The sequence below is a fragment of the Myxocyprinus asiaticus genome, chromosome 3 (genome assembly GCF_019703515.2).
Source record: "Myxocyprinus asiaticus isolate MX2 ecotype Aquarium Trade chromosome 3, UBuf_Myxa_2, whole genome shotgun sequence".
NCBI lineage: Eukaryota > Metazoa > Chordata > Actinopteri > Cypriniformes > Catostomidae > Myxocyprinus > Myxocyprinus asiaticus.
In genome coordinates this window covers 15,148,045-15,174,402 of record NC_059346.1, presented here as the reverse complement: position 1 = coordinate 15,174,402, position 26,358 = coordinate 15,148,045, and the positions used below count along the sequence as shown (strand labels likewise).

At 38.4% G+C, this 26,358-nt stretch overlaps 1 protein-coding gene across 2 annotated transcripts in view; it reads right to left on the bottom strand.

Moving 5' to 3' along the window:
* Nucleotides 1-26,358, bottom strand: part of LOC127424114 (microtubule-associated protein futsch-like) — an 81,283-nt gene that overhangs the window by 26,819 nt on the left and 28,106 nt on the right. Inside the window, exons 2-3 of one of the 2 annotated variants that reach the window (XM_051669021.1) lie at nt 10,942-11,141; nt 9,310-9,369 (exon numbers count right to left, since the gene is read on the bottom strand). In XM_051669021.1, the coding sequence (XP_051524981.1) occupies nt 9,310-9,369; nt 10,942-11,141 (260 nt within the window). The remainder of the gene's footprint in view (nt 1-9,309; nt 9,370-10,941; nt 11,142-26,358) is intronic. The other variant, XM_051669029.1, reaches the window with a different exon arrangement.

Sequence of the window (26,358 nt, the reverse complement as noted above, 5' to 3'; positions counted from 1 at the left end):
AAAACACAGCTACCAGCTTAAGCTGGATTTTCCAGCAGGGTTAAATCTCACTTCCTTTCTGTACTCTTTTTTTTTTTTCCTGTTTCCATCTGTGATTACATCTTCCTCTCTTTCCTCATTCTTGGTGCATTCATTCTCCTGTTATTCCTCTTTTCAGTGAAGTGTCAGCAAGAACCAAAAGAGCTTTCACAAGGCCCACTTCAGATGCAGGAAGTCTATCCAATTTAGCCCAGATAAAAGCCCAGCATTGTTGTACTGTAATATTAAAACTTGGTTTAGCCAAAACTGCAAATTATATCATTATTTACTTACCCTTATTTTGTTCCAAACTTTCTTCCAAGGAATTCATAAGGAGACATTTTTAAGAATCTTCACACTGCTCTTTTCCATACAGTGAAATACAGTGACCAGTACAAAAAGTACAAAAAGCATAATATAAGAAGTCTATGTGACTTGCACAATATTTAAAGTCTTCTGAAGCCATTCAAGAGCACTGTGTGAGGAACATACTAAAAATGTATGTCGTTAATCACTGAAAATCTTCCCCTCCATGCTCATATTTAATGATAACTTGGCATCAGACAGCATTGGTGCACGGGTAACATTGGTTATTCTCATAATCGAAAATGATGAAGTTTGAACATGTGTGATCTTGGATATTAGAGCCATGGCAGATGGAAAGATTTTCAGTGAATAATGACTAAGTGTGTGTCTCAATCAGCTATCGAGCGCCCTATGTCGTGAATCAGTATATCGTGAACACTAATTCGGGCACTGGCAAGAGTGCTGATTAGGGTTGGGAACTCAGAACCGGTTCCATTCTTTACAAAATATTGGAATCGGATGATCTTCGTGACTTTCGGTTCCGTTAACTGTTCCCCTGCGTGAAATTTCCTCTGATGCGGCTGGAACACCGTACTGAAATACTCTGACAGTGTTTCCAGCAGCGCATTTCTGCAGCAGCGTTGCCCTCTACTGGGTCAAAAGCATAAAACGCACAAACAAATGACTCTGTTGAATTTACAGCGCAAAACAGACAGCGCTTCCGGTATGGTCCGATTCCAGAAAGGATTACTCATATGAGCTGATTCTTTTGAATCTAAAGTGCAAAACATACAGCGCTTTCAGTCTAGTCCGGTATAGTATTAATCTTACACTGATGTGCAAGTTATGAATGTCCAACTCGAAATTAAATAAGAACGGTTGAAGTCTTACAAGCTTGAAGTACATCATTAGACAAGAGAACACAGTCTAAACTGTCTCTGGAACTGTTACTGTTATGTCATGTGACTTTAGACCTGTGAGACTTTAATCAAGCAGTACAGTTACTGACTGGATGTTCATATGACAATGTTTAATTAAAGATACACAAGTTATGTAATACAAGGAATTGTAACTGAAAACTGAATGAATGATATATGCCATCACATTTCTTGTTTGTTTAGATAGAGTCCAGATATAGCCTAGTCAATCAACACATTGAGACAATCAATTATTGGCTTGGATATACGTCTCTAAAAAGTCAGAAAGCACACCTTTTACAAGAATTGTATTACATTTATTTCTGATTTGTAATATCTGCTCTGTAGAAATCTTAAAGGATCTCATCATTTGGCAACAGACTGCAGAGTAGAGTAAATCCAATAAGAATTGCATTTCTCATTTTCAAATAATTCTTCCTCAAAAGTACTAAAAGAAATACTGGAATCGTTACTGGAACCATTAAGGAACCGTAATTGTTAAATTCCTAATGATTCCCATCCCTAGTGCTGATCCACTGAGCACTGGGACACTTGTGACTTAATCCCCTGCTACACGATTACGAGGTCACACTTTCAAATGCTACTGGTATTAATCAGCAACATCGTTGTATAATGACACTATCATGCGTTTTCATTGTAGATGTTAAAACATACAGTGTTATTATGAAAGAAAAATGATATTAAAAAAGAAATGAATATACAAAGGAGTGCATTTTTAAATCTCTAAAAACTCTAATAGGGTTGAACGATATATTGAATTTATAAAAATTAACATACTGCTATATGTATATCGCAAGGGCTTGCGATAACTTGGTTGATCACTTGGTGTGCATGCATGCAGTGTGCATAGGTGCTTTCACTCTGCATTGTGTGCGTGTGCAGATAATAATGAGACCAGATGCCGGTATACAAACTCAAACTTGGCTTGTTTATTGGCCGCTGTGGTCAGTAGTGTGTGCACCAGCATGACGGAAAACAAGACTGAGTCGCAGGGCACCGACTGCAAGTCGTGTAGTGTGCACTTGGCCTAAGAGCTTGAGCTCTAAAGGAAACTAGTTGCTTATAGTGGTTGATGGAAAAGTGTAAACTGGTAGTTTCCTGTGGTATGGGACATATTTTGTGCTATAACCTAATATATGAGAGGTGGTCAGCCAGGAAAGAGGAAAATTAGTCACTCTGGTCAGTGTGAATGGAAAGCAGGAATGCAAGGTCTGCTGTAGGCTACAGCCACCCTTTTCCCACTGCTTCCTTCATATGTTAATAAACACATCTGAGTGAAGGGGGAGGGGTCAAGAGAGAAAGACAGACAACATGTGATTAGACACCTGACAGTCTCTTGAGGGAGAAAGACAATAAGAGTCTGAGTCATGTTGCTCAGCCTCCCACTCAAAGAATCCAGCCACAGCCCCGCTGAAACTCCCGGTTAGGCTCTTTATGGCAGTTAGCTTCAGTTAAAAAAGTGAACCCTTAACAACACGATCGACCAATCACTCTGCTCCAAATATTTCAACATTACTTCATCACAAGTACATTAAAGGAATAGTTCACCCAAATATTTAATCATCATTAACTCACCTGCATGTTGGAACCCCATATTATTTTCAGTCTGAAAATTCAGTCATTTCCAAACCTGTATTACATTCTTCTGTGGAATGCAAAGAGATGTTAGGCAGAATGACAGCCTCAGTCACCATTCACTTTCATTGTATGGAAAAAAAGATGCAATGAATGTGAAAGTTCCACAAAAGAAAAAGTCATATGGGTTTGGAACAACATGAAGTCAGAATTTTTATATTAGCATTAACTACCCCAACAAATGTCATCTTTGGATGGACTGCGTTTGGATTATGATCCACTTTAGTTCTTTTTGGAGCTTTGCAGTATGCATCACCATCCCCTTTGTGATACTGAAACAGAAGCTTGAACTTTCTGCCCAACCTTTATTTGCTTTAAAGAAGAAAATAAATAACATGGGGTCAGAAAGACATTAGGGTGAGTAAATGTCAGAATTTTCATTTTTGGGTGAACTATTCCTTTAAGCCTTGATGCAACACTGGCTACTGGTCACTTCAAGATCTATAAACAGTTCCAAAATGCTAACATGCTCCTTACTGGGAAACAATAGACAAACGCATGGATCTGAGGGTTTTAGGAAATCTAGTGGGATCGAGGAGTTCCCATAGAGAGCTGAGCTGGGAAACAAAGGGCCCTGCAGGGCCTGGCATATGCTGAGGGACAATAGCTCCCCCAGAGCCAGCTGTCTGATTGCAGGGGGCTGCTGGGAATGGGGCAGCCTGGGACGACGGACCATAGACAGATGCAGTGCAATATGGGATCAGAGTGTGTGAGTGGATACTTGAGGAGTGCAAAGCGTCAGACATAACAAAAGGACATCAGGCATTAGAGTTTGCACATGCACACATAAATAAGCAAAAGAAGATTGTGAGTATAAAAAGGTATATGAAGGCAAAAACAAAGTGAACGGTCATATGGATGGTTCCTTTTGGATGCAAAATGTAAACAAATCTTACAAAAAGCAAGCTATGACAAGCAACCCCACCTAAAAAAAACATAACGCCACATACTGCAAGTGTGACAGTCTGAACTTGTCTGAAAAATACTTTGCTAACATTCCAGACAAAATTGAAACAAAACTGCGTAAAAATGTAGGCCAGGGGTTGTCATTTGTTCCTTAATATATAAATGCTTGATTTCATAGGTTTGAAAATAACATTAACAAACCATCGGCCATATATTAACAATCCACATATTTACATTTTTTTTTTTCATTTGTTTAAAGCTACACTATGCAACTTTTGGCCCTCAAGCAGTTAAAAAATAAAACTGCATGTATCTTGCGGAAGAACATTGTTATGGAAATGATGCAAGTCGCACTTCGGCTCTGCGCGGATGAATGTGGTTCGAGGCACTGGGATACAGGACATCTTATCAGAGCGAATAGACAAATAAATAGTGGAAGAAAGGAAAAGACGGATATCCAAAAACATGTCATCTGAGCAGATAAGTGCTTATAAGAGCTTATCCTGTTGTTTTGACTAATTAGAAACTGTTTTTACAACCAGTGATTCTCTGGAGGTTTGCCGTTTTGAATGATCCATGGTCAATTTTTCTTGTTCGTTGTGACAACAAACTTTCAGCTTCACGCTACTCCCACACACACGCAACAGTAGCCGGATCTTATTTTCTCTGTGTACGAATATGACATCAACACGCACGGGCGAATGACATATGTATGCAATTTCCCGCGAAATCCATCCTGACAGCTCTATAATATAAAGAATTATTATAGGTTTATCAAAGTGTACTTGGGTAAATACGTGGTTTGGAAGATGGATTTTTGTTGCACTCTCATTAATAACATTTTGGGGGTTTTTTAACAAAAAAAAATTAACTTTAACCTTAGACCATTGCTGTAGTTGAAGTTCGGCAGCAAAATATTTTTAATCCCAGCTCATTCAAGACCCACGTCAGAGTAACGGACATGGATGGATCCAGCAATCTGCTCGGAGAAAACACAACCGTGACAATCTAAGGACAAACATGATTTATTTTCAAAGCTTAATTTTTCCCGACACTTGATTTTGTGCATCCGAATATCAGAGTTGAGTGACAGAGGATTCATACCAGCTTAATCCATCACTTTTAAAGCCGACCTGAAACCCAAGCTTTAAACAATAGCTTTAAAACAGCAGCCTGCTGGAGCTGAAAATAAAACTAATAAAGTAAACACCATAACGCATGAGATAAGACAAATGTAAGACATGCTGCGTTTTATCTGGCCTCAGTAGCCTGATCTTTTCTGGCTAGGCAACAGAGCGTTTGAGTGTGACATCATTTACAAGCGTGTGACGTTGATGACAGGCCTCGGGATACTAACTGAGAGCCCGAAGAGGTTTGGATGTCACAGTCGTGTCTGAGTGCTCTCTAATTACAGACCGCTGTTCCGCTTGTCAGCACCACTGCTTTAGGATGTCGTGCTAATCTCACCAGTATTACCACAGTAATCGGAGATGGGCCAAATTACACCATCAGATATACTTTATCTCTTCTGAATCCAACACTTTCTACAGATTACTACCTGCAAAATCGTACAACTTGCACCCGACGGACGGTTCATTGCCCACTTTTTATTGCTTATTGCTGAGCTTTTAAACAAAGAAATAATAAAAGTACAATAGTATTTTTGAGAAAATATTCAAAATGATGTACACTCACTTTTAAGTGAACATTTGTGGTGAATTCATGCCACCGAAACAAAACTCTGAGAAAACTAGGGAAACCAGCTACATAATTTCTTCCTTTGCCGTATGGACAATAATATACACTCGCAGAACACTTTATTAGGAACACCTGTTCACCAACTTATTCATTCAATTATCCAATCAGCCAATCGTGTGGCAGCAATGCAATGCATAAAATCATGTAGGTATGGGTCAGGAGCTTCAGTTAATGTTCACATCAACCATCAGAATGGGGGAAAAATGTGATCTCAGTGATTTTGACCGTGGCATGATTGTTGGTGCCAGATGGGCTGGTTTGAGTGTTTCTATGACTGATGATCTCTTGGGGTTTTCATGCACAACAGTCTCTAGAGTTTACTCAGAATGGTGCCAAAAACAAAAAACATCCAGTGAGTGGCAGTTCTGCCTTGTTGATGAAAGAGGTCAACAAAGAATGGCCAGACTGGTTCAAGCTAACAGAAAGGCTACGGTAACCCAGATAACCACTCTGTTCAATTGTAGTGAGCAGAATAGCATCTCAGATTGCACAACACATCAAACCTTGAGGCAGATGGGATACAACTACAGAAGACCACGTCGGGCACTTTATTAGGACCATGGTGTTCCAAATAAAGTGCTCAGTGAGTGTACTGTATACACGTTTATTTATAAAAAATAAATAAATTAAAAAATTAAACTCATGGTCATTAAAAAAAAAATACTTTTTTATCAAAAAGTTTATTTTGGACCCTCTTACACACAAAGGGAAGTTGAATGGTTAAGGTGTAATTAGTCCTATTCAATTACAACATTACCATAGTTTCCATCCACTTTTCACGCTATTTTGTTAACGACAAAGTGAAAATGAGTAAAAGAAAGCTTGGGAAATTTGCCGTCTTCTGACTGTTTCCATTAAATGGCCTTTTATCGATAAAAATGGTGTGCGTGATGACGTCATGCCTAAAAAACACTTTGTTGGTTTATCGCAAAAGAAATCTGCCCTTAACCCATTTCCATACAGGAATGTGTGTTTATAATTGTGTACCTTTCACCTCCTAGATGTCCCTAATTTTTTTTCCTCCAAAGTTTTGGTAAAATGGGGAGAATATTGAGACAATTGAAATTAGCCAGCTTACTGTCATTTTAATTTCACAAATAAAAGCAATCAGAAGACGAGGAATTGCAATCAAAAGGGAGCAGTTGCCCTTCTGATAGGACCGTAATATTGGTCCAGATGTTGCGCCTATCGCAGGTTGCCACCAGTTCCGACCCGAAAGCGAATCGTCATGGCCCTGTTCAAGGTGACAACCTGCACCAAGTAGTGGGGGAAACTTTCAGTCTTAGAATAAGTACCATTCATCGATGTGTATATGCTGTGTGCACAGCTATTAAAAGAAAAATTGATGCGGTGTAATATCAGGGTTTACATATGATACATTCCTGATATTCAATAGGCTATTTTGAACAATCATCTAATCACAACTGCATTATGTCCTGCATATTTGTCCAGCAACTTATAACGACAAACTGAACTTGACTGTCACCTAAAATGAATTTTAGCATCATAATGCAATTTACATTTTCTGAAGAAGATCAGCAAATGCGATCTGAGGTAAAGAGTATTAGATTTAAAATATTTAAAATGTTCAAAAGCTCGTTTTCTGAAAGTGAACTCAGCATTGGACAAATAGTTCTGATAGTTTATATTCTTGAAAAAAAAGTGTAGAACATTCTGAGAATGTCACTCAGCCGACTTTTTTCGTCTACAGAACAGGGTAAAGCTAATTTAAGTTTATGTAAAGAAAAGGCATATATAGGGGGGCCTGGGTAGCTCAGTGGTAAAATATGCTGGCTACCACCCCTGGAGTTCGTTAGCTCACTAGTTCAAATCCCAGGGCATGCTGAGTGACTCCAGCCAGGTCTCCTAAGCAACCAAATTGGCCCGGTTGCTAGGGAGGGTAGAGTCACATGGGGTAAACTCCTCGTGATCGCTATAATATAAATTTAATTAAAATTTTGTCCATAGAAATTATATGTTTTTTTTTTGGTATTATGTGCTAATTCCATGACTGCCGTCTATTGTGGTATAATATGGCCCATCTATTTTGAATGGTGTGGAAAAGCAATTTTAATAAATAAACGGATGGTTTAAATTAATCTCAAACAGTGGCCATTAATTTGTTCTGCGTGCACTTGTCGATGTGCATGATACGAAATATTTGTGTTGGCACTCCTGGAAATGTCATGTTTGCAGCATTGGATCTGTACTATGCCGTTAAGATCAATCCATAATCACGTACAATAAATTGGCTTTCAAGGATGTATACCGTTATCATTAACACAGGCTAACAATATCATGTAACACTATATTTTTGCATTAATGCTTCCAGACCAGTTTTTCACGACATATGAATTATCGACAGAGTTTATGCGCTAGAGTTAAATGTAAAAATATTATAAATTAATATTAGGTTTCCATCAGCTTTATTTTGATCTCATGTGTCCGAAAATCTTTTTTCGCAAAAAATCCTTGGATGGAAACGTAGTTAATGACGTAAATTTGTACCACAGAAGTGCAAAACAGCCCAAAAAGAGCCGAGATGTGGGAAATACAAGACTAGAACTTTTTTCAACTAGCAGAGAATCTAAGAATCAACCACACACTTTAACATGCACAAACATGCAGACTCCCAAAACCCACATACACTCAAAACAGACTAGTGACAAACTCTTTATCCAGATGAAACAAATCTGTGCCTCTGAGCGGAGGGCTTTAGTCAGTGACAGAAGGTTAAAGAGGAAAGTGCATTAAGCTCTGAGGTATCAAAATCCCTGCGGACCAGAGATCTTCATCACACATATCGATTAACAGACCTCTGCAGTATGAACTCGGCCATTTTGACTTTTGTCAGAAAACACAGAAAACCATTAAGCAATAAGATCGCCTTACATCATTGGGTAACAAATACCATTGAGCTCGGCAGCAAAGTCAAATGGTTTGATGTAAAGGATGCTGCATTCCTACTACCAACACCAAGGCCTGTAAAATATAGCTGAAAGGCATTTACAATAAGGCACGAGTCAGTCAGGAAACACAGCAGTCTACCCAGCCAGAGATTCCCAAAAACCAGCATTTCTGTACTTGCATCACGGAGCTGGTCTGGCTGACCAGTAAACAACGCAACATCTGTTTCTGGACAACAAAGTGGGCAGTGAATGAATGTGAAAAAAAAAGAAAAGAAAGAAAAAGCAAAATGGCTTTGATGTACTATTTGCTGTGTGAATACAGTGGTGTGTGTGTGGCTAGCAGGGCTGTGCCAATACCATCACATATTTATATACTGCGATTTGTTTCTCGTGCTATCACACGATACTTTATCTCATTTCATTTCCAACAGATCAATTAAGGAAAAAGCATGCCGTCAAAATAAGCTCAAACGCAGTATGGTCAGAGTCACATCTATGAGGTGCCGTACTGGAAAAAAGTTAAATGATTCACGCAAGAATTATGCTATTCGCTTTCTTTCATGCTTAACTATTTGAGTTAGTACTATTTAACATTGGAAAATAATGGAAGTGTAATTTATCCTTATGCTGTAATAATAATAATAATAGAACTGCATTATTGTCAGCAATCAACCTATATTTATGTCCACAAGATTTTGTTTCATTAAAACACAATACACATTGCATAATAACAGTTCAAATGAGTTAAATCGAAATTCGTATTCATGGCATACTCTATGTATTTGTATTTTGTGTTGCATTTCAAACATTCTTCCCTATCACAAAATTTTAATTCTTACCTGCTCATCTGAAATGCCTGCCTGGCTGCTGTCCTCACCCTGTCCCTCGCTGTGATAGAACTGTCCCTCACAGAACAAACAACTAATCATTTCTATGAACACTTTTAACATCTCCATTGAACACATACTATATAGCTAAATTATATCGGCATATGTACATGGGGGCTTAAAGACAGTTTAAGACATTAATGCATAACTTTCTGTAAAGTTGCTTTTGAAATGTGTATTGTTAAAGGCACTAAAAATAAAAATGACTTGATCACTGTTCTTTTCAGTAGTGTTTGTTTGCCTCAGTGTGTTATTTCTTGAATGGCATCTTTACCTGATCAACCACACCTCCTCTCCAACTTCTGACTGGTCTACCCTGTGGTCTAGCCCCTGTCGACTTGAGAATGTTCACACTGAAAGTTCAATGTGTACCTCAGAATGTTCAGACATCAACAGCAGTACAATGAGTATCTAAAATAGAATCGGGATGTCTGTCAACTGAAGGCGCGACGCAGTGCAACGCGACGCAAAGGACGCTACAATCTCATTGATTTAAGTGTCAGCTATTTCATTAATAAAAGTGACAATGTAAGGTTGTGTTTTCACCAACTTCTTACTTTGATAGTTCTGGGACTAAATTGCAATGAAGTAGCTAGTTAGTTATAGAATAGCTGGAGTGTCATTAGCTAGATTACAGTAATATCCTACCTCCTTTTGAGTAAATGTTTTATTTATTTTTTCGCCCAGCACTGCAAAAGGGTCTGAGTGGCAGCGCATGTCTTCATCCTGTCGTCACTGTGCTTGTACTTGCTTGTCTTTATTGTTGGGGGGCAGGGAGCTTTACCTCTCCCCCCAGAATCTACACTCCTGGACACATGTATTGCAATGTGTATCATCTTTTGAGGTTGTTGGCAATATCAAGCCGTAGTGGCTAGTGATTCTAAATATCTAAGGTGTTGTCCCAGTGGGGTATAGCTGGTCAAATTCAGCACAATGTGGGAAGAACATGCTCACCAACATCTCAAAGGCATCCATTGAAGCAGTTTCCACTCTCAACAGCTCTGACACAAAGAGATTAAGGCAGACACCTGATGAGTCACACCTTAATTACTGTAAAACCACTATTTGTAGACAGCATGAGCTTGTAATTATGTGCAAGTGTGGTTGTGTATATTTCAAACATGGACAAAGACCAAAACTGTGATTGTGTCATGCTTAAATGGGAGGGTAAAATCAAGACTTGGCTGACAGAAACTCTACACACACACACCATTTCTAAGAAATAGGCCAAAAATCTATTTCACCTTTTATGTAGTGTAAAGATTTGGCCATGAAGTATTTAAATTTAAAAGAACTTAACTGGATACTTTCATTTCGCCAGATTTTTACAAGTACTCACTTCAGCAAACAGTACACATAACGAAAGTTGAGTGTCAAGTAATTTTTCTGTCCTTATTGAAAATTGCACATTGTGACATCAAACCAGAATGCTCTTTAAAATACATTACAGCTACAGTATGTTGAGCAGAAATTCAGACCAAAGAGACTTTACTCTGGATGAAACCATTAACTGTAGTCATAACTATGAAATAAACGTTCCTAGCAGTGTGATGCAAAAATAGTGTAGTGTTTTAGATCTCTCACCTTATGAAGAGGCAAAACCATGAACGCGCCACCTCCACTGGCTTCCACGATTATGGCAACGAATTTGGGGTTGACTGCACAGAAGGCGCTGTCCCATGTGACCCGAGACACCCTGATGTCATCGTAGCACTGGTCATTCTTCACCGCCTGGCCGAACACATGCCGGAATTTACTCTGTCGCACAACCCGTCTGAACATATCTAGAGAGAAGTATGAGAATAAGATTGCAACTGAAACAATCACATGATAAACACTTGAGGGTTCTGTCTAAACAGATAAGAACATGCTCAGGTTATAGGTCACTCTGAGTCAGCCATGCACAGGAAACACCAACTGAACTAGTCAAGATACCATACATTCATACTATTCGTTACATGGTTAATGAGAGGAATGTGCATAAGAAACTGTTCTGCAAATACCACTTTAAAAAAAAATCAAAAAGACTGATCGGCTGGTGTAACCATCGCAAACTGAATCAGATTCAACACTTTTCCAACAGGATTCACATGACCGTATTGCTAAAGTTTACATTAACTGAAAATGTCCAGTAATTTACTGAATTTTAACGACACATTTAGATAATTAAAAAATGCTACAAGTCCAGTAGAAGATATCTACTCCACGGTGTGTCCCTGCGATTAAAAGTGAAGAAAGGGGTGAAAATAAAGATTTAAAGCACTTGAGAAAACATAATGTGTTTTTTCAAGTTCAGGTCAATATAGACTTAAACTCTATAGAATTTTCAGTAAAATTAAAACATCGACAGATAAAAAAAAATATATATGATAACACGGCCCAAGATGATCACACGGGAAGTCGGCATGTTGCTTCTGAGAATTCCAGTACCCTAGGATCGGCCACATTATGCTGACTCATTGACAACCGCCATCTCCTTGCAGACATTTTTGCATCGGCTCCAGCATGATTACTGCACCCTTGTGGCGAGACTGGAAGCACGTTTCGTCAGCAGCACAAGAGGCCAGGGTTCGGTTCCTGCATTGAAACCACGAAGTAATTGCGTTCACATAATAAGTGATGAGCGTGTTTCGGAGGTTGCAATTGTCCTTCCAACATTAAATTTTTACTCCACTGATGGCTGGGTTTAGATTTGGGGTTTGGGTTGGTGGGGGTACGGTTTATAACATATGCCTTCCTCTTCACTGTATTACAGCCTGTACAGCTGAAAAACAACTCGCTTCACAACTCACTTTTAGCACCCCTCTGTGGACATTACACTCGAAAAATTTAACACACACGTTCCCATACGCCCAAACAACACTTGCCACTTTGGCCATTGGGGCAGTGTTTTGAATTTCAGTAAGTGTAGACCAATTTTTGCTAAAGAAAAGTCAACCTACTGTTTCCGATTTCACTGTAAGATCAGTATGGCCCACCATAGTGATGGATACTGGCTATTTAAAGAGCAACCTCTGCATATTGCATTCAGTGCAAATTTCCATTCCAAACCCCATCACTGTGCTCTAATCTGTAACCTAATTTTATTTATAACACGTTACAGTATAAAAAGCACCCTTTCAACATGTAAAGAGTGCCTTAATCTAGTGCCAGCTAGTTTAAATATAATCCTAAAACACTGCAAAATGCTGCAGCGTTTGCTTTGGAAGTCAATAATTACCTTAACAGCACCACTTCAATGTGCTACGGTTCACTAAAAAAACTGTCATACATTCAAATGTTGCATGATTTGAAGGCCTTTGGCACATAGAACAATGATGAAACCCATCTCAAAAAGCCCAGCAGAAAAACCAAAGTTAGTTCAAAGTGGGACAAGCTCATTTTTCGATCATGGCAAAAATCATAATCACGATTATTTTAATCAATATTGAGATCAAGATTATTTAACACGAATACTCATTGATTTTGGTACATCATGCATTTACTGAACTTAAAATATTTGTCTTTTTAACAGTGGATTTTCTTTAACTTGAAATGTAAACTGCCACTGGGTAGGGGAGGAGGCTATTGCCATATGATAATTATTTTATGTTACATATGGTAGTCAAAGAAAGTAAAGCCTCCATCGCCATCATTTACAGCAGGTGTGCTCACACTTCTATGGAAAGAGATGTACTTTTTTATCATGTTATTATAGCAAGATCTATCATGTACAATAAAGGCTATACATTATCACAATACCAAAATTTCAGTAGTCGGTAGTAAAATTTTACGATTCTCAATACCAGCTTCAAATCCACAACAAATAATAACACTAATATGTTAATTATGGAAGAATGGTTTCAAGTAATTATTCAAGACTAGTTAACAGTCAGTAATAAAATAACAATAAAAAACAGCAATGAATAGAAATAGATTAAAAATCATAGAACAAAAAAATACAAACTAAGAAAATTCAGTGCTTTTTTTAACAGCTTTAAATGTTTTTAACAGCAATAGGCTATCAAGTATTCAAGTAAACATTCAAAATGAAATGCAACATAAAACAACTACTGGTCTTTACTGTATAATTATAATACATTAATACTTTTTAAAACCACTAAAGTTACGTGTTCTTGTTATGGTTGTTTTATTATTATAATGACACACTACACTAGACGGCAGCAGGTCTATTAGTTTACATTTATATTTACAAGTCTGACATTTTAATACAAATCTGCTTTTTTCTCTCCACTGTTTACGTTCACTTTAGACATCACTCTCTGTGTTTACATGAATACCTCACCAAGACGTGCATTTTGGCGGAATTTTGAAATGTATTTGGCTGTTCAGGTGCGCATTAGAACGAGCATTTTCGGAACACACTCGCATGTTCAGCACACACACATATGCCACCTGTCAATCAAACAGGGTGCAGCTGTTAATAGATCGCTAGCGTATTATAAAATTACATGCTCTGGATTATTTTCAACAGCAGAATAAGAATATTATCATTCTAATAAGTGACATAGGCCTAGGCTATCACAAATATAGCCAGTTATTTTTTGTTATTGACGTTTTAATCAGTCTGCTTGTCCGGTCAGGCAAGTAAAATTCCATTCACTTGCTCCTTCAAAAATCCACTTGTCCCGGACAAACGTTAATGTCGAGCCCTGATTAAATATTGTATTCAGCATTCTCCGATAAAAATTTTTTTCTTCTGCAGTATAGCTCCTAAAGTAAATGTATGTTGTTTTAAAGGAGTTTTAGATATTATTTTGGAAAACAAGCTAAAAAAGACTAAATCACAAACGTATTTTGTTCCAGTGTATAATGGGCTAAGACTACACTCTCTCGCCTTTATGTTGACTTAGATCCATCTTTAACTCACAAAAAACAAACTTTCTATTCTTAACAGAGCTGCGTATTGCAATTTTTGTGACACATATTTTATGATTCACTACGTCGCGAGCTATCATGTTATAATATAGCTGCAGCAAACGCGCCAGAGTGTGCATCAGCCGGGAGAAAATTCAATCTCTTCCCCGGTCACTTCACACACTCATAGACGCAGCGCTGACCGCACAGAGAAATGCCAGTTTCTGAGTTTATTTTAATAACCCGCTTCCTTAATATTTGAACTTTAATAAAGGATGCTTTAATGATATAATGCCGGGGTGTTTAATTGCAAAACAAAAGGCGGCACAATAATCTTTTTATCTCGATTATCTTGTTTTCATAATCGTTGGAAGTCAAAATCGTAATTGAAAATTAAATTCTATTAATCGCCCAGCCCTACTTGCACCAGAAAAACAGAATAAATCCTCACTTGGGTTACATTACTCACTCTTATTCACAAAGAAAATGCCATATAAGCGTCAACACATCACTTTGGTTTCTAGGCTCTTCGTTTCGGCTCGTCTTGTTTCGGTTCTAAAACAAACCCGAATTACGAGAAAATTTTGTCTCAGAGTCATTTTTCCAATGAAAACCATTACAGTACAATTCCAATACAGGAGAGTATTGGATGCTAACGACATCGGAATATATTATATATCTATACGTATTTTTTATCTTTAATATCTGTTAACATTTGTATGCATTTTGTCAACACTAAACTGGTGAGAACTGACTTGAACTCTTCAAGTTCACCCAAAAATTTAATTCTGTCATCATTACTCAACCTCATGTTGTTGCAAACCTGTACGACTTTCTTCAGTGGAACTCAAAAGGAGATGTTAGGAAGAATGTTAGTTTCAGTCACCATTCACTTTCATTGGATGGAATAAAATATGCAGTGACAGTGAATGGTCACTAACATTCTTCCTATGGACTTATGATTAATTATAACAGAAATGTCATTTTTGGGTGAACTGCCCTTTTGTTGAAGTATCTGTTAAAGGTATCTGCCAAGAACAACAACATAAATGTAAGTCAGTACATGATTGCATCACGTCTTAAACAAGGGGAAACAAGTGACTGAAGGCCAAAATGGAGGCTACATCATTAAAAATTCATTCCATCTAAATAAAATGGAAGAATTGAGAAAAGTAGCCCCAGTGAGATTTAGAAGAGATTGTTGTAAAATTTCAGATGTTTTAGTATTACAAATTTTACACAGAATATTACATATCACACTGTTTTACAATAAGTTGTAAATATTATACAAAAATATATTTCCATAATCATTTCTTAACTTAATAACTTCTTATAGGGTTCCAAAAAAGAACGATGAAAAGAGGGCCGAGAACCTATCATTAAGTCAACAAAAACATGTACACAGCGAACAGATACAATGTGCAGATAATTTGAATCTGTTTTCGCCCTCAATATTTCAATGTATTTTTTATTTAGTCTGTTTTGTTTTTTAAGAGGACTCAGGTGTTAACACCCTTTCCTGAACAGTATTTCTATTGGCAGTAAAGCATGTTTGCCCATTACTTATTTTGGTCAAAATGATATATTTTTCAAAATAATCGCAATTAGATTTTTTTGTCCAAATCGTTCAGCCCTAGTCAGGATGCAACCTCCCAAACGTCCTTCGGAACCACAAAAGATTCCTGCACAGGGCACTACTGTTACAGCTTCCTTCAGCTTGTGGGCTCTAAATATCACACACACTACAACAAACTGACCCCTTTCATGGCCTCATTTCTCATAAGCTGCTGAGGTGATGTGTTAACTGCCTGAAGGTAATGTATTAAACTGAGAAAGAACAGCAATGTCTTAGGAACAACCTCAAGAGGAACCGAAAGGTTTGTTTGAACAGCAGTCACAGAACTTCACCACAATACTTCTCCAGCAACTTTGGGTTCAACTAACTGTTCTTTGTGCAAATAGCGATGTACACAAAAACACCCTACACACAATTATTACAATAAAAACAGTTATACTGCTTCTCTTCTTGATTACAGTTTGGTTGAGCCAAGCAACTAATGAAATAAAGATGCAGGCGAGCTACAAGATAAAAAAAAAATGCAAATCCAGTTTGAAAACCAAATGTAAATTCTAACTTGCGAGAAAGAACTCGCACCCTACGCTGGTTGATAGGTTAGCTGGCCAACAAAAAAGGACCTAAAAACACATGAAACACAGAAAATGTTTTATTGACCATAGGTATCCATTTTATTTGGCTATATCATGCTAGATGCCATATAGCCTAACTAAAATTAATAACTGATGAATTTTCAATAATTGCATTCTGATGGTTAAGACGACACATATCAAGAGGCAATATTGTAGGATTTCTATTCAAACACTGAATGGAATAAATAACATTTTATTTCAGCCACTGATATCTATTTGGGGTGCAAGGCGGATAGGATTTTAACAGTTGTGTCTGGATGGTAATCATCGTGCTACAAAACTCTTGAGATTCACAGGTGCAACCAAGGTTAGGGTCGGAGGTAAGTTTAAGGGTATGGTAGCTACAGGACTCCAAATACACACAACGTATTAATGTTGCACGTGAATCCTGAAAAACCTTTTGTAGAATGAGGGTTATCATTTAGACACAACTGATTTTGACAGGGGGATAGGATTTTGCAAACAAACAAACAACAAAAAGATAAAGGCATATATAAAAGGCATATTGCAGCCAAATAAAGGCATATTTACCACAGAACTTCACAAATTTAAAATGGACTGTCATGCACCTCACCTGGCTCACTCTAGCTGACACCAACCGAGTAGAATGTTTTTCATTTTCAAGCCTGTGCAAAGATTCTGTCAAACATTCACTCTTGGCTGTAACAACATTATACTTGTTGGAGAAAAAAGAGGCATTGCTTGCATACTCTTGTCAGTTTTAATGAATCACTACATCATCTCAACAATATCAAAGAATCCTATCATACAAATTCCAAATAGAAGGGTATAAATTCAGAGCATATGCTATGCAATACCTCATCATTGTGAAATTCACCACTCACCACACCTCAAAAATAAAATCAGCTAAACCTGTAGTTAAGACTGTAAAGAGATGGACCAATGAAGCAGAGCTGGAACTACAAGCCTGTTTTGACTGCACTGATTGGAGTGTTTTTGAAGCTGCAGCCACTGACCTGGATGAGCTCACAGATACTGTGACATCATATACAGCTGAAGTCAGAAGTTTACATACACTTAGTTTGAACTCATTAAAACTATTTTTTTTAACCACTCCACAGATTTCATATTAGCAAACTATAGTTTTGGCAAGTAGTTTGGACATCTACTTTGTGCATGACACGAGTAATTTATCCAAAAATTGTTTACAGACAGATTGTTTAACTTTTAATTGACTAATCACAATTCGAGTGGGTCAGAAGTTTACATTCACTAAGTTAACTGTGCCTTTAAGTACATTTACATTTATGCATTTGGCAGACGCTTTTATCCAAAGCGACTTACAGTGCCCTTATTACAGGGACAATCCCCCTGTATTTAACTCCTGGAGCACTTAACTCCTGGAGCAACCTGGAGTTAAGTGCCTTGCTCAAGGACACAATGGTGGTGGCTGTGGGGATTGAACCAACAACCTTCTGCTTACCAGTTCAGTGCTTTAGTCCACTACACCACCACTCCTAGTAGCTTGGAAAATTCCAGAAAATGATGTCAAGCCTTTAGGCAATTTGCCAATTAGCTTCTGATAGGCTAAATGGCTAACTGGAGTCAATTGGAGGTGTACCTGTGGATGTATTTTAAGGCCTACCTTCAAACTCACTGCCTCTTTGCTTGACATCATATGAAAATCAAAAGAAATCAACCAAGACCTCCACAAGTCTGGTTCATCCTTGGGAGCAATTTCCAAATGCCTTAAGGTACCATGTTATTCTGTACAAACAACTGTATGCAAGTATAAATAAATGGTAAATGGTCTGCACTTATATAGCGCTTTTTTAACCTTAGTGGTTCCAAAGCGCTTTACACTGTGACACACTCACCCATACACTCACACACCAATGAAGGCAGAGCTGCCATACAAGGCGCTAGCCTGCCATTGGGAGCAACTTGGGGTTCAGTGTCTTGCCCAAGGACACTTCGGCATGTGGAGTCATGTGGGCCAGGAATCGAACCACCAACCCTGCGATTAGTGGCCAACCCGCTCTACCACCTGAGCCACAGCTCAGTTTCCTAAATTTCCAAATGCCTGAAGGTACCACGTTATTCTGTACAAACAATTGTATGCAAGTATAAACACCATGGGACCATGCAGCCATCATACCGCTCAGGAAGGAGACGCATTCTGTATTCAAGAGATGAACGTAGTTTGGTGCAAAAAGTGCAAATCAATCCCAGAACAACAGCAAAGGACCTTGTGAAGATGCTGGAGGAAACAGGTAGACAAGTATCTATATCCACAGTAAAATGAGTCCTATATCGACATAACCTGAAAAGCTGCTCAGCAAGGAAGAAGCCAATGCTCCAAAACCGCCATAAAAAAAGCCAGACTACAGTTTGTAAGTGCACATGGTGACAAAGATCTTACTTTTTGGAGAAATTTCCTCTGGTCTGACGAAAACAAATTGAACTTTTTGGCCATAATGACCATCGTTACATTTGGAGGAAAAAGGGTGAGGCTCGCAAATGGGTCTTCCAAATGGACAATGACTCCAAGCATACCTCCAAAGTTGTGGCAAAATGGCTTAAGGACAACAAAGTCAAGGTATTGGTGTGGCCATCATAAAGCCCTGACCTCAATCTGTGGGCAGAACTGAAAAAGTGTGTGTGAGCAAGGAGGCCTAAAAACCTGACTCGGTTACACCAGTTCTGTCTGGAGGAATGGGCCAAAATTCCAGCAACTTATTGTGAGAAGCTTGTGGAAGGCTACCCAAAAGGTTTGACCCAAGTTAAACAATTTAAAGGCAATGCTATCAAATACTAACAAAGTGCATGTAAACTTCTGACCCACTGGGAATGTGATGAAAGAAATAAAAGCTGAAATAAATCATTCTCTCTACTATTATTCTGACATTTCACATTCTTAAAATAGTGATTCTAACTGACCTAAGACAGGGAATGTTTTCTAAGATTAAATGTCAGGAATTGTGAAAAACTGAGTTTAAATGTATTTGGCTAAGGTGTATGTAAACTTCTGACTTCAACTGTATCAGTTTCTTTGAGGACATGTGCATTCCTACTAGGAATTATTTAACATAGAACAATGGTAAACCATGGTTTAAAGCAAAACTAAGGCAGCTTCATCAGGCCAAAGAAGATGCTTACTTAAGTGGGGATTAAATCATGTATAATCAGGCCAAAAACACACTGAACAAGGAGATTAGAATGGCTAAAAGAAGCTACTCTGAGAAGCTGAAAAACAAGTTTTCAGCTAACAACCCAGCGTCAGTGTGGAGTGGCCTGAAAGACATTACCGACTACAAGACACCATCCCCCAACACTGTAGGGAATCAACAACTGGTTGATGACCTGAATGTGTTTTACTATAGATTTGAAAATCCCAATCTCATCCAATACCCGTTCTGACCTTCACACAAACACCAACACCTCCTGCAACCCCCCTCCTGCTACTCAACCTGCACTTAAGATCTGTGAAGAGGGTGTGTGCCAGGACTTCAGGAAACAAAAGACAAGGAAAGCACAGGGCCCAGATGGTGTTTAACCCACTTGTCTAAAAGCCTGTGCTAACCAGCTGGCCCCCATCTTCACACAGATCTTCAACACATCACCGGAGCACTGTGAAGTTCCCAGCTGCTTTAAACACTCCACCATCATCCCTGTCCCAAAGAAACCCAAGATTGCAGGACGTAATGACTACAGACCTGTCACCCTGACATCTGTGGTCATGAAGTCATTTGAGAGACTGGTGTTGGCCCACCTGAAGGACATCACTAGACCCTTTCTGGATCCCAAGCAGTTTGCCTATCGAGCTAACAGGTCTGTGGATGATGCAGTCAATATGGGACTGCATTACATACTGCAACATCTACACAGACCAGGGACCACCAAGGACCCCTCTGTCAAGCTCCTGAAGTTTGCAGATGACACTATAGTCATCGGCCTCATCCAAGATGACAAAGAGTCTGCATACAGAAGAGAGGTTGAACAGCTGGCTGTCTAGTGCAGTCAAAACAACCTGGAGCTGAACACGCTCAAAACAGTGGAGATGATAGTGGACTTTAGGAGGAACAACCCAGCATCGACCCCGCTCACCTTTCTAAACAGCACTGTGGCAGCAGTGGAGTCATTCAGGTTCCTGGGTACTACCATCTAGGGATGCACGATTATACAAAAATCATAATTGTTGATTATTGCCCTTGATGTAATCGCGATTATTAATGTCGATTAAAATATTAAATTACCGTGACGTCACAAAGTAAGCAAAGTATCAGATTTCAATGGTGGATATGAGCTGCGCTCCAGTTTCTTTTAAGCATCTTTTAAGCATTAAATATTGTAATAATGTTTGTTAATGTTAGGCCAAATAAAAATTATTTTAAATGGATATCTATGGTATAAAATAAATTTAATTATTAATAAATTACTTCTTAAATTTTTAGTCCACATACAGTAAATAATGAGACATTAAATTTTCAAACTAGTTAACAGCCGATTTAAATTGACCAAGTTACTTAGTGAGTTCAGTTAGCCCTTTGGTGTTGAGACAGGGGACCATTCATCCCATTAGATCTTCAATGGTTATCTTGTTTATGTACGATCATCGTTAGATCATTTTTGGCCTCAGTGGTGCACTTTGGAAATTAAAAACAGTCATTTGCGATCGGAGTTTGTGCAATTCATGAACATTTTAAATCTACTTATACCAGCTGTGTGGCAAATGGGTCTTATTACAGCAGACGTGATAATGACGGTGATTCCTGAAATATGCTATTCATGCCATATTCTTTATGTTGGCTACACCTCCAAAACAAACTTAGAACAGTTAAGCTGAATTACTTTATTGCTATTTTGTACAAATCAAATTCACACTGGCCTACTTACTAACATTACAAAACAAAACTGTTATTAGATTTTTAATAAAATGTACACAGAAATCGAGCAACGTGACAAACTCTCCCATTACAATGGCTGCTGTCACTCATTGCAGATTTACACTGTTTGAGACCTGCATTTCGACGCGAGCTCAATGATGCTCTGCACAAAGTTCTGCACTCTCGTGAATGCTCTTATTAAAAACAAAAGGTGTCTAATCAACATAATAAATCAATTATTTACACTGCGTCTATGCCTTGATTAGAACGGGAGCATTTCAGTTTTGTCATGTTGCTCATTTGCAGAGTATTTAACATCTACGTTCAAAGCGAGCTGTGCAACATGCAATGAATCCAAAATAATTCCTAAGTGCTTTTCATTCTTGTTCTACAGCTTTTTTCAAGTGTCAGGTGATGTTTCTTCAGTATTAATTTCCGTGTGCCACCACGAACAGAGGTGGAACACAAAGTAAGCATCTGGGCATCCAGATGGTTTAAAACCTGCGCATTAGGATCAGTTGTCATTACTGATAGGACAGAGGATTAATTTTAAGCGGCTCTGATTAGCCATTGCCATTTCATTGCTCAACGGACATGTTAGTGATTGGTTAGAATACTCAACCACTGCAAAAACACGTTGTAAATAGAAACCATTGAAGCAACACGAGCAGACTTAAATTGAACGCTGTAATCATCAGTTTTCACGATGACATAATCGAGGCAGCCATAATCGCGATTCGATTTTCGATTAAATGTGCAGGCCTACTACCATCTCAGAGGACCTGAAGTACCCACATTGACTCCATTGTGATAAAGGCCCAGCAGAGGTTGTACTTCCTTCACCAGCTGAGGAAGTTCAAGTTGCCACAGGTGCTGCTGATCCAGTTCTACTCAGCAGTCATTGAGTCTGTCCTCTGTTCTTCAATAACTGTCTGGTTTGTTTCAGCTACCAAGTCAGACATCAGAAGATTTCAAAGGATAGTCCAAACTGCTGAGCGGATTATTGGTTTTCACCTTCCTACACTCCAAGAACTGTACACACCTCCACAGTGAGGAAATGGGCTGGAAAAATCACTTTGGACCGCATTCACCCAGCACACTACCTTTTTGAACTGTTGCCCTCCGGCCAGTGCTACAGAGCTCTGAGCACCAGAACAGTCAGGCACAAGAATAGTTTCTTCCCTCAGGCCATTCACCTTATGAACAGTTAAAACTGCCCCCAATACTCTCCATTGTGGCAATACAATCATGTGCATATTCAACTATTCATTAATATTTATTTTCTATTTAAATTTATTTGACATATCCTACTTCTTCAGCACAATTCATTAAATCTCTTTGCACATAACTGCATATCTGTACATAACATATTTGAACAATATTATTGCCCTACTGTAGTTTACTCTATATACTTATCTGTTGTATCGTATTTTTTATTCTTATTTCACTATTTACATATATATATGTTTGTATGTATATTTCAATGTTTGTATGTACACCGATCAGTCACAACATTGAAACTACCTGCCATATATTGTGTAGTTCCCCCTCGTGGTGCCAAAACAGTGCCAACCCGCATCTCAGAATAGCATTTAGAGACGCTATTCTTCTTACCACAATTGTACCACAATACAATTCTGTAACAAGCAGTTACAGAAATACTCAAACCAGCCCGTCTGACACCAACAATCATCCATGCGATTATCTAATCAGCCAATCGTGTGGCAGCAGTGCAGTGCATAAAATCACGCAGATACAGGTCAGGAGCTTCAGTTAATGTTCACATCAACCATCGGAATGGGGAAAAAATGTGATCTCAATGATTTGGACCGTGGCATGATTGTTGGTGCCAGATGGGCTGGTCTGAGTATTCTGTAACTGATGATCTCCTGGGATTTTCACGCACAACAGACATTAGAATGGTGCCAAAAACAAAAAACATCCAGTGAGTGGCAGTTCTGTGGACAGAAATGCCTTGTTGATGAGAGAGGTCAACAGACAATGGCCAGACTGGTTCGAAATGACAAAGTCTACAGTAACTCATATAACCGCTCTGTACAATTGTGGTGAGAAGGATAGCATCTCAGAATGCTATTCTGAGATGCGGGTTGGCGCTGTTTTGGCGACACGAGGGGGACCTACACAATATTAGGCAGGTGGTTTTAATGTTGTGGCTGATCAGTGTATGTTGTACGTGTTTATTTATTTGTATTCTCTTTGCACTGGAAGCTTCTGTCACCATGACAAATTCCTTGTGTGTGTAAGCATACTTGGCAATAAAGCTCATTCTGATTCTGAAAATGAAGGTAAAAGAAGAGCTGAATCTAAAGTCAATCACATCTTTATGCCCAGTCTACACCAGAAGCAAGTGGCACATCACAACACAAAACTACAAATTATAGACCCTATTCACAGTAGCACCATCTTTAAATGTTGATGTGAATTAACACGAGGCTGTGAGGTTATTGACTTATAGTCTCTTCAATGGCATCCACTGTATAAAGCTTGTAGATCACATCTTCTTTCCACGACACGTTTTCTGGAGTTTTCAAGTGAAATTTCTTGGAAAGATTGTTATTTTTTTTCAATATGTCATCAGCAGAATGAATAAAAAAAATAAATAAAAAAAATAAACAACAGTACATCCCACTGTCTGTCCCTTACAGCCTCATTGCCATTCCCATCAAAAATCAAATATGGCACTACTGTGCATAAGGTCCATAGGAACAACCTAAGACAAACAGCTCAGGAAAAGATTTTGTCTAGATCTCTAGAATGGTGTTCTCAAACAACAAAAGGCTGTAAAGAAAGACTGTATTGAACTCCAAGCGAACCTTTTTTAAGTGCATTCCAATTCAAACTACGCCCATGGGCTATATACTGCATCCCAAACTGATAATGTTCTACACTGTTAACTCTTAGCAAGTGCTAAGACTTTCTGCCTCAATTAGAACAGCAAGGTGTCACAGCATTAAGGCTAATCTAATTCAACAGTACAGCCTGGCTCAATGGGTAAGCAACTTATGCAACTTGGCCTAAATTGTATGTAATTTCAAGGATACGATGGGGGGGGGGGGGGGGGGCTGGATAGCTCAGCAAGCAAAGATGCTGACTACCACCCATGGAGTCACGAGTTCGAATCCAGGGTGTGCTGAGTGACTCCAGCCAGGTCTCCTAAGTAACCCAATTGGCCTGATTGTTAGGGAGGGTAGAGTCACATGGGGCAACCTCCTTGCGGTCGCGATAAGGGGTTCTCGCTCTCAATGGGGCGTGTAGTAATTTGTGCGTGGATCGCGGAGAGTAGCATGAGCCTAAACACGCGTAGTTTCTGCGGTGTCATGCACAACGAGCCACGTGATAAGATGCGCGGATTGACTGTCTCAGAAGCGGAGGCAACTGAGACTTGTCCTCTGCCACCCGGATTGAGGTGAGTAACCGTGCCACCACGAGGACCTACTAAGAAGTGGGAATTGGGCATTCCAAATTGGGAGAAAAGGGATATATATATATATATATATAAATAAATATGCTGATATAAGAAAATCAGCTCATTCTAGAAACCCCATAACGCAAGAAAACCGCATTTAAATGGCATTTGAAATTATCAGGTTTTTCAACATCTTTGATGCCAAAGCATAAACAGACATGTGCAAAGTGAATAAGCCACCAGAAACCTGGTGAAGCAGTTTACATGCAGAGGGAAATTAAGGTAATGGCCAAAAATCCACATGTGCCAGTGTTTTTTTTTCCCTTATGACCTTTAACCGATATAAGAACACTTTTAAGGCATTTACATGACCTTATACTTTGTCAGGTTATTAAGCATACAGTAATCTGTAGAAGACTGTACACGTAAAAGCACACTGTAATAAAATGTATCATTTAAATGGTAAAAGAATGCAAAAATGCTACAGTAAAAAACACTAATTGGTTAAAAGGTAGTAACATATACAGTAAAAAAAAGGACAATATATTTAACAAGACAATAACTGTAATTTTACAGCAAAATATTGTAAAAAATAAATAAATTTAGATGTAAAAGTATGATTTTATCGTATATTTAATGGTAAAAATGTATATTATGTTTAACAAGAAAATACATTTACTTTTTACGGTTAACTATAGTTAAAATGATGGTGAAGAACAACAATTGGGCATTCCCAGAAATCCCTGCATGATTCATCACATTTCATTATATTTTATGGGAATAGTTATGCTTTATATGTTATTTTTAATATCAGTTATGCACATAGGGGTGTTCTGTGTTATGTTTTATGTAGTTTGGTTAATGTTTATTGCATTATTTTAGTGTCACGTGTTACTCTGATGGTGTTTTGTTTTTGTCTTGACATGCGTATTATTTATTGCTCCTGGAAGGGCCACTCTTGATGAACTTTGTCATCATTTAGCCTTTTGTAGTTACTACAGTGATTACAAATACATTTTAAAGAGAAAAGCAGACTTTTATAGTTATAGAAGTTTAGTATATTAAGTTAATGTTTGAATGGAACACTGAGGCCATCATTAAAAAAAAAAAAAAAATCACAGCAAAGACTGTATGTGTTGAGGATACTTAACTCGTTCAGGTGTTCAAAAGTCTATCCTTACAACTTTTTATAGCTCATTTGTTGAAAGTGTTCTTTTGTATACTTGTTTTCTTCTTTGTCCCTTCAGAAGAACTGCCTCTAGGGCATTGTTTAAACATCCTCAAAAATCACTGGTGTACCCTTGCATAGCTTAATGTAATTCTATAGACCTTATTTACACTAGCACCATCTTTGATTTTTAATGGGAATGACAAGGCTGTGAGGGATAAACTTGCATCTCTTCAATGGCACGAACAGTATAAAGCTGTAAAAAGCTCCTAGATCACATCTGATTTCCCACAACTCATGTTGTCTTAAGTTTTGTCTACTGAATGTTTTTCAATGCTTTGTCTGCAGAACGATCCAAAAACACTTTAAACTGCAGTACAACCCATTGAAGTGACTGTATGTCTGTCCCTCACAGCCTCGTTGTCACTCCAGTCAAAAATCAAAGATGGCGCTGCTGTGAATAAGGTCTATGAGCAGGAGGTGACAAAGATGGC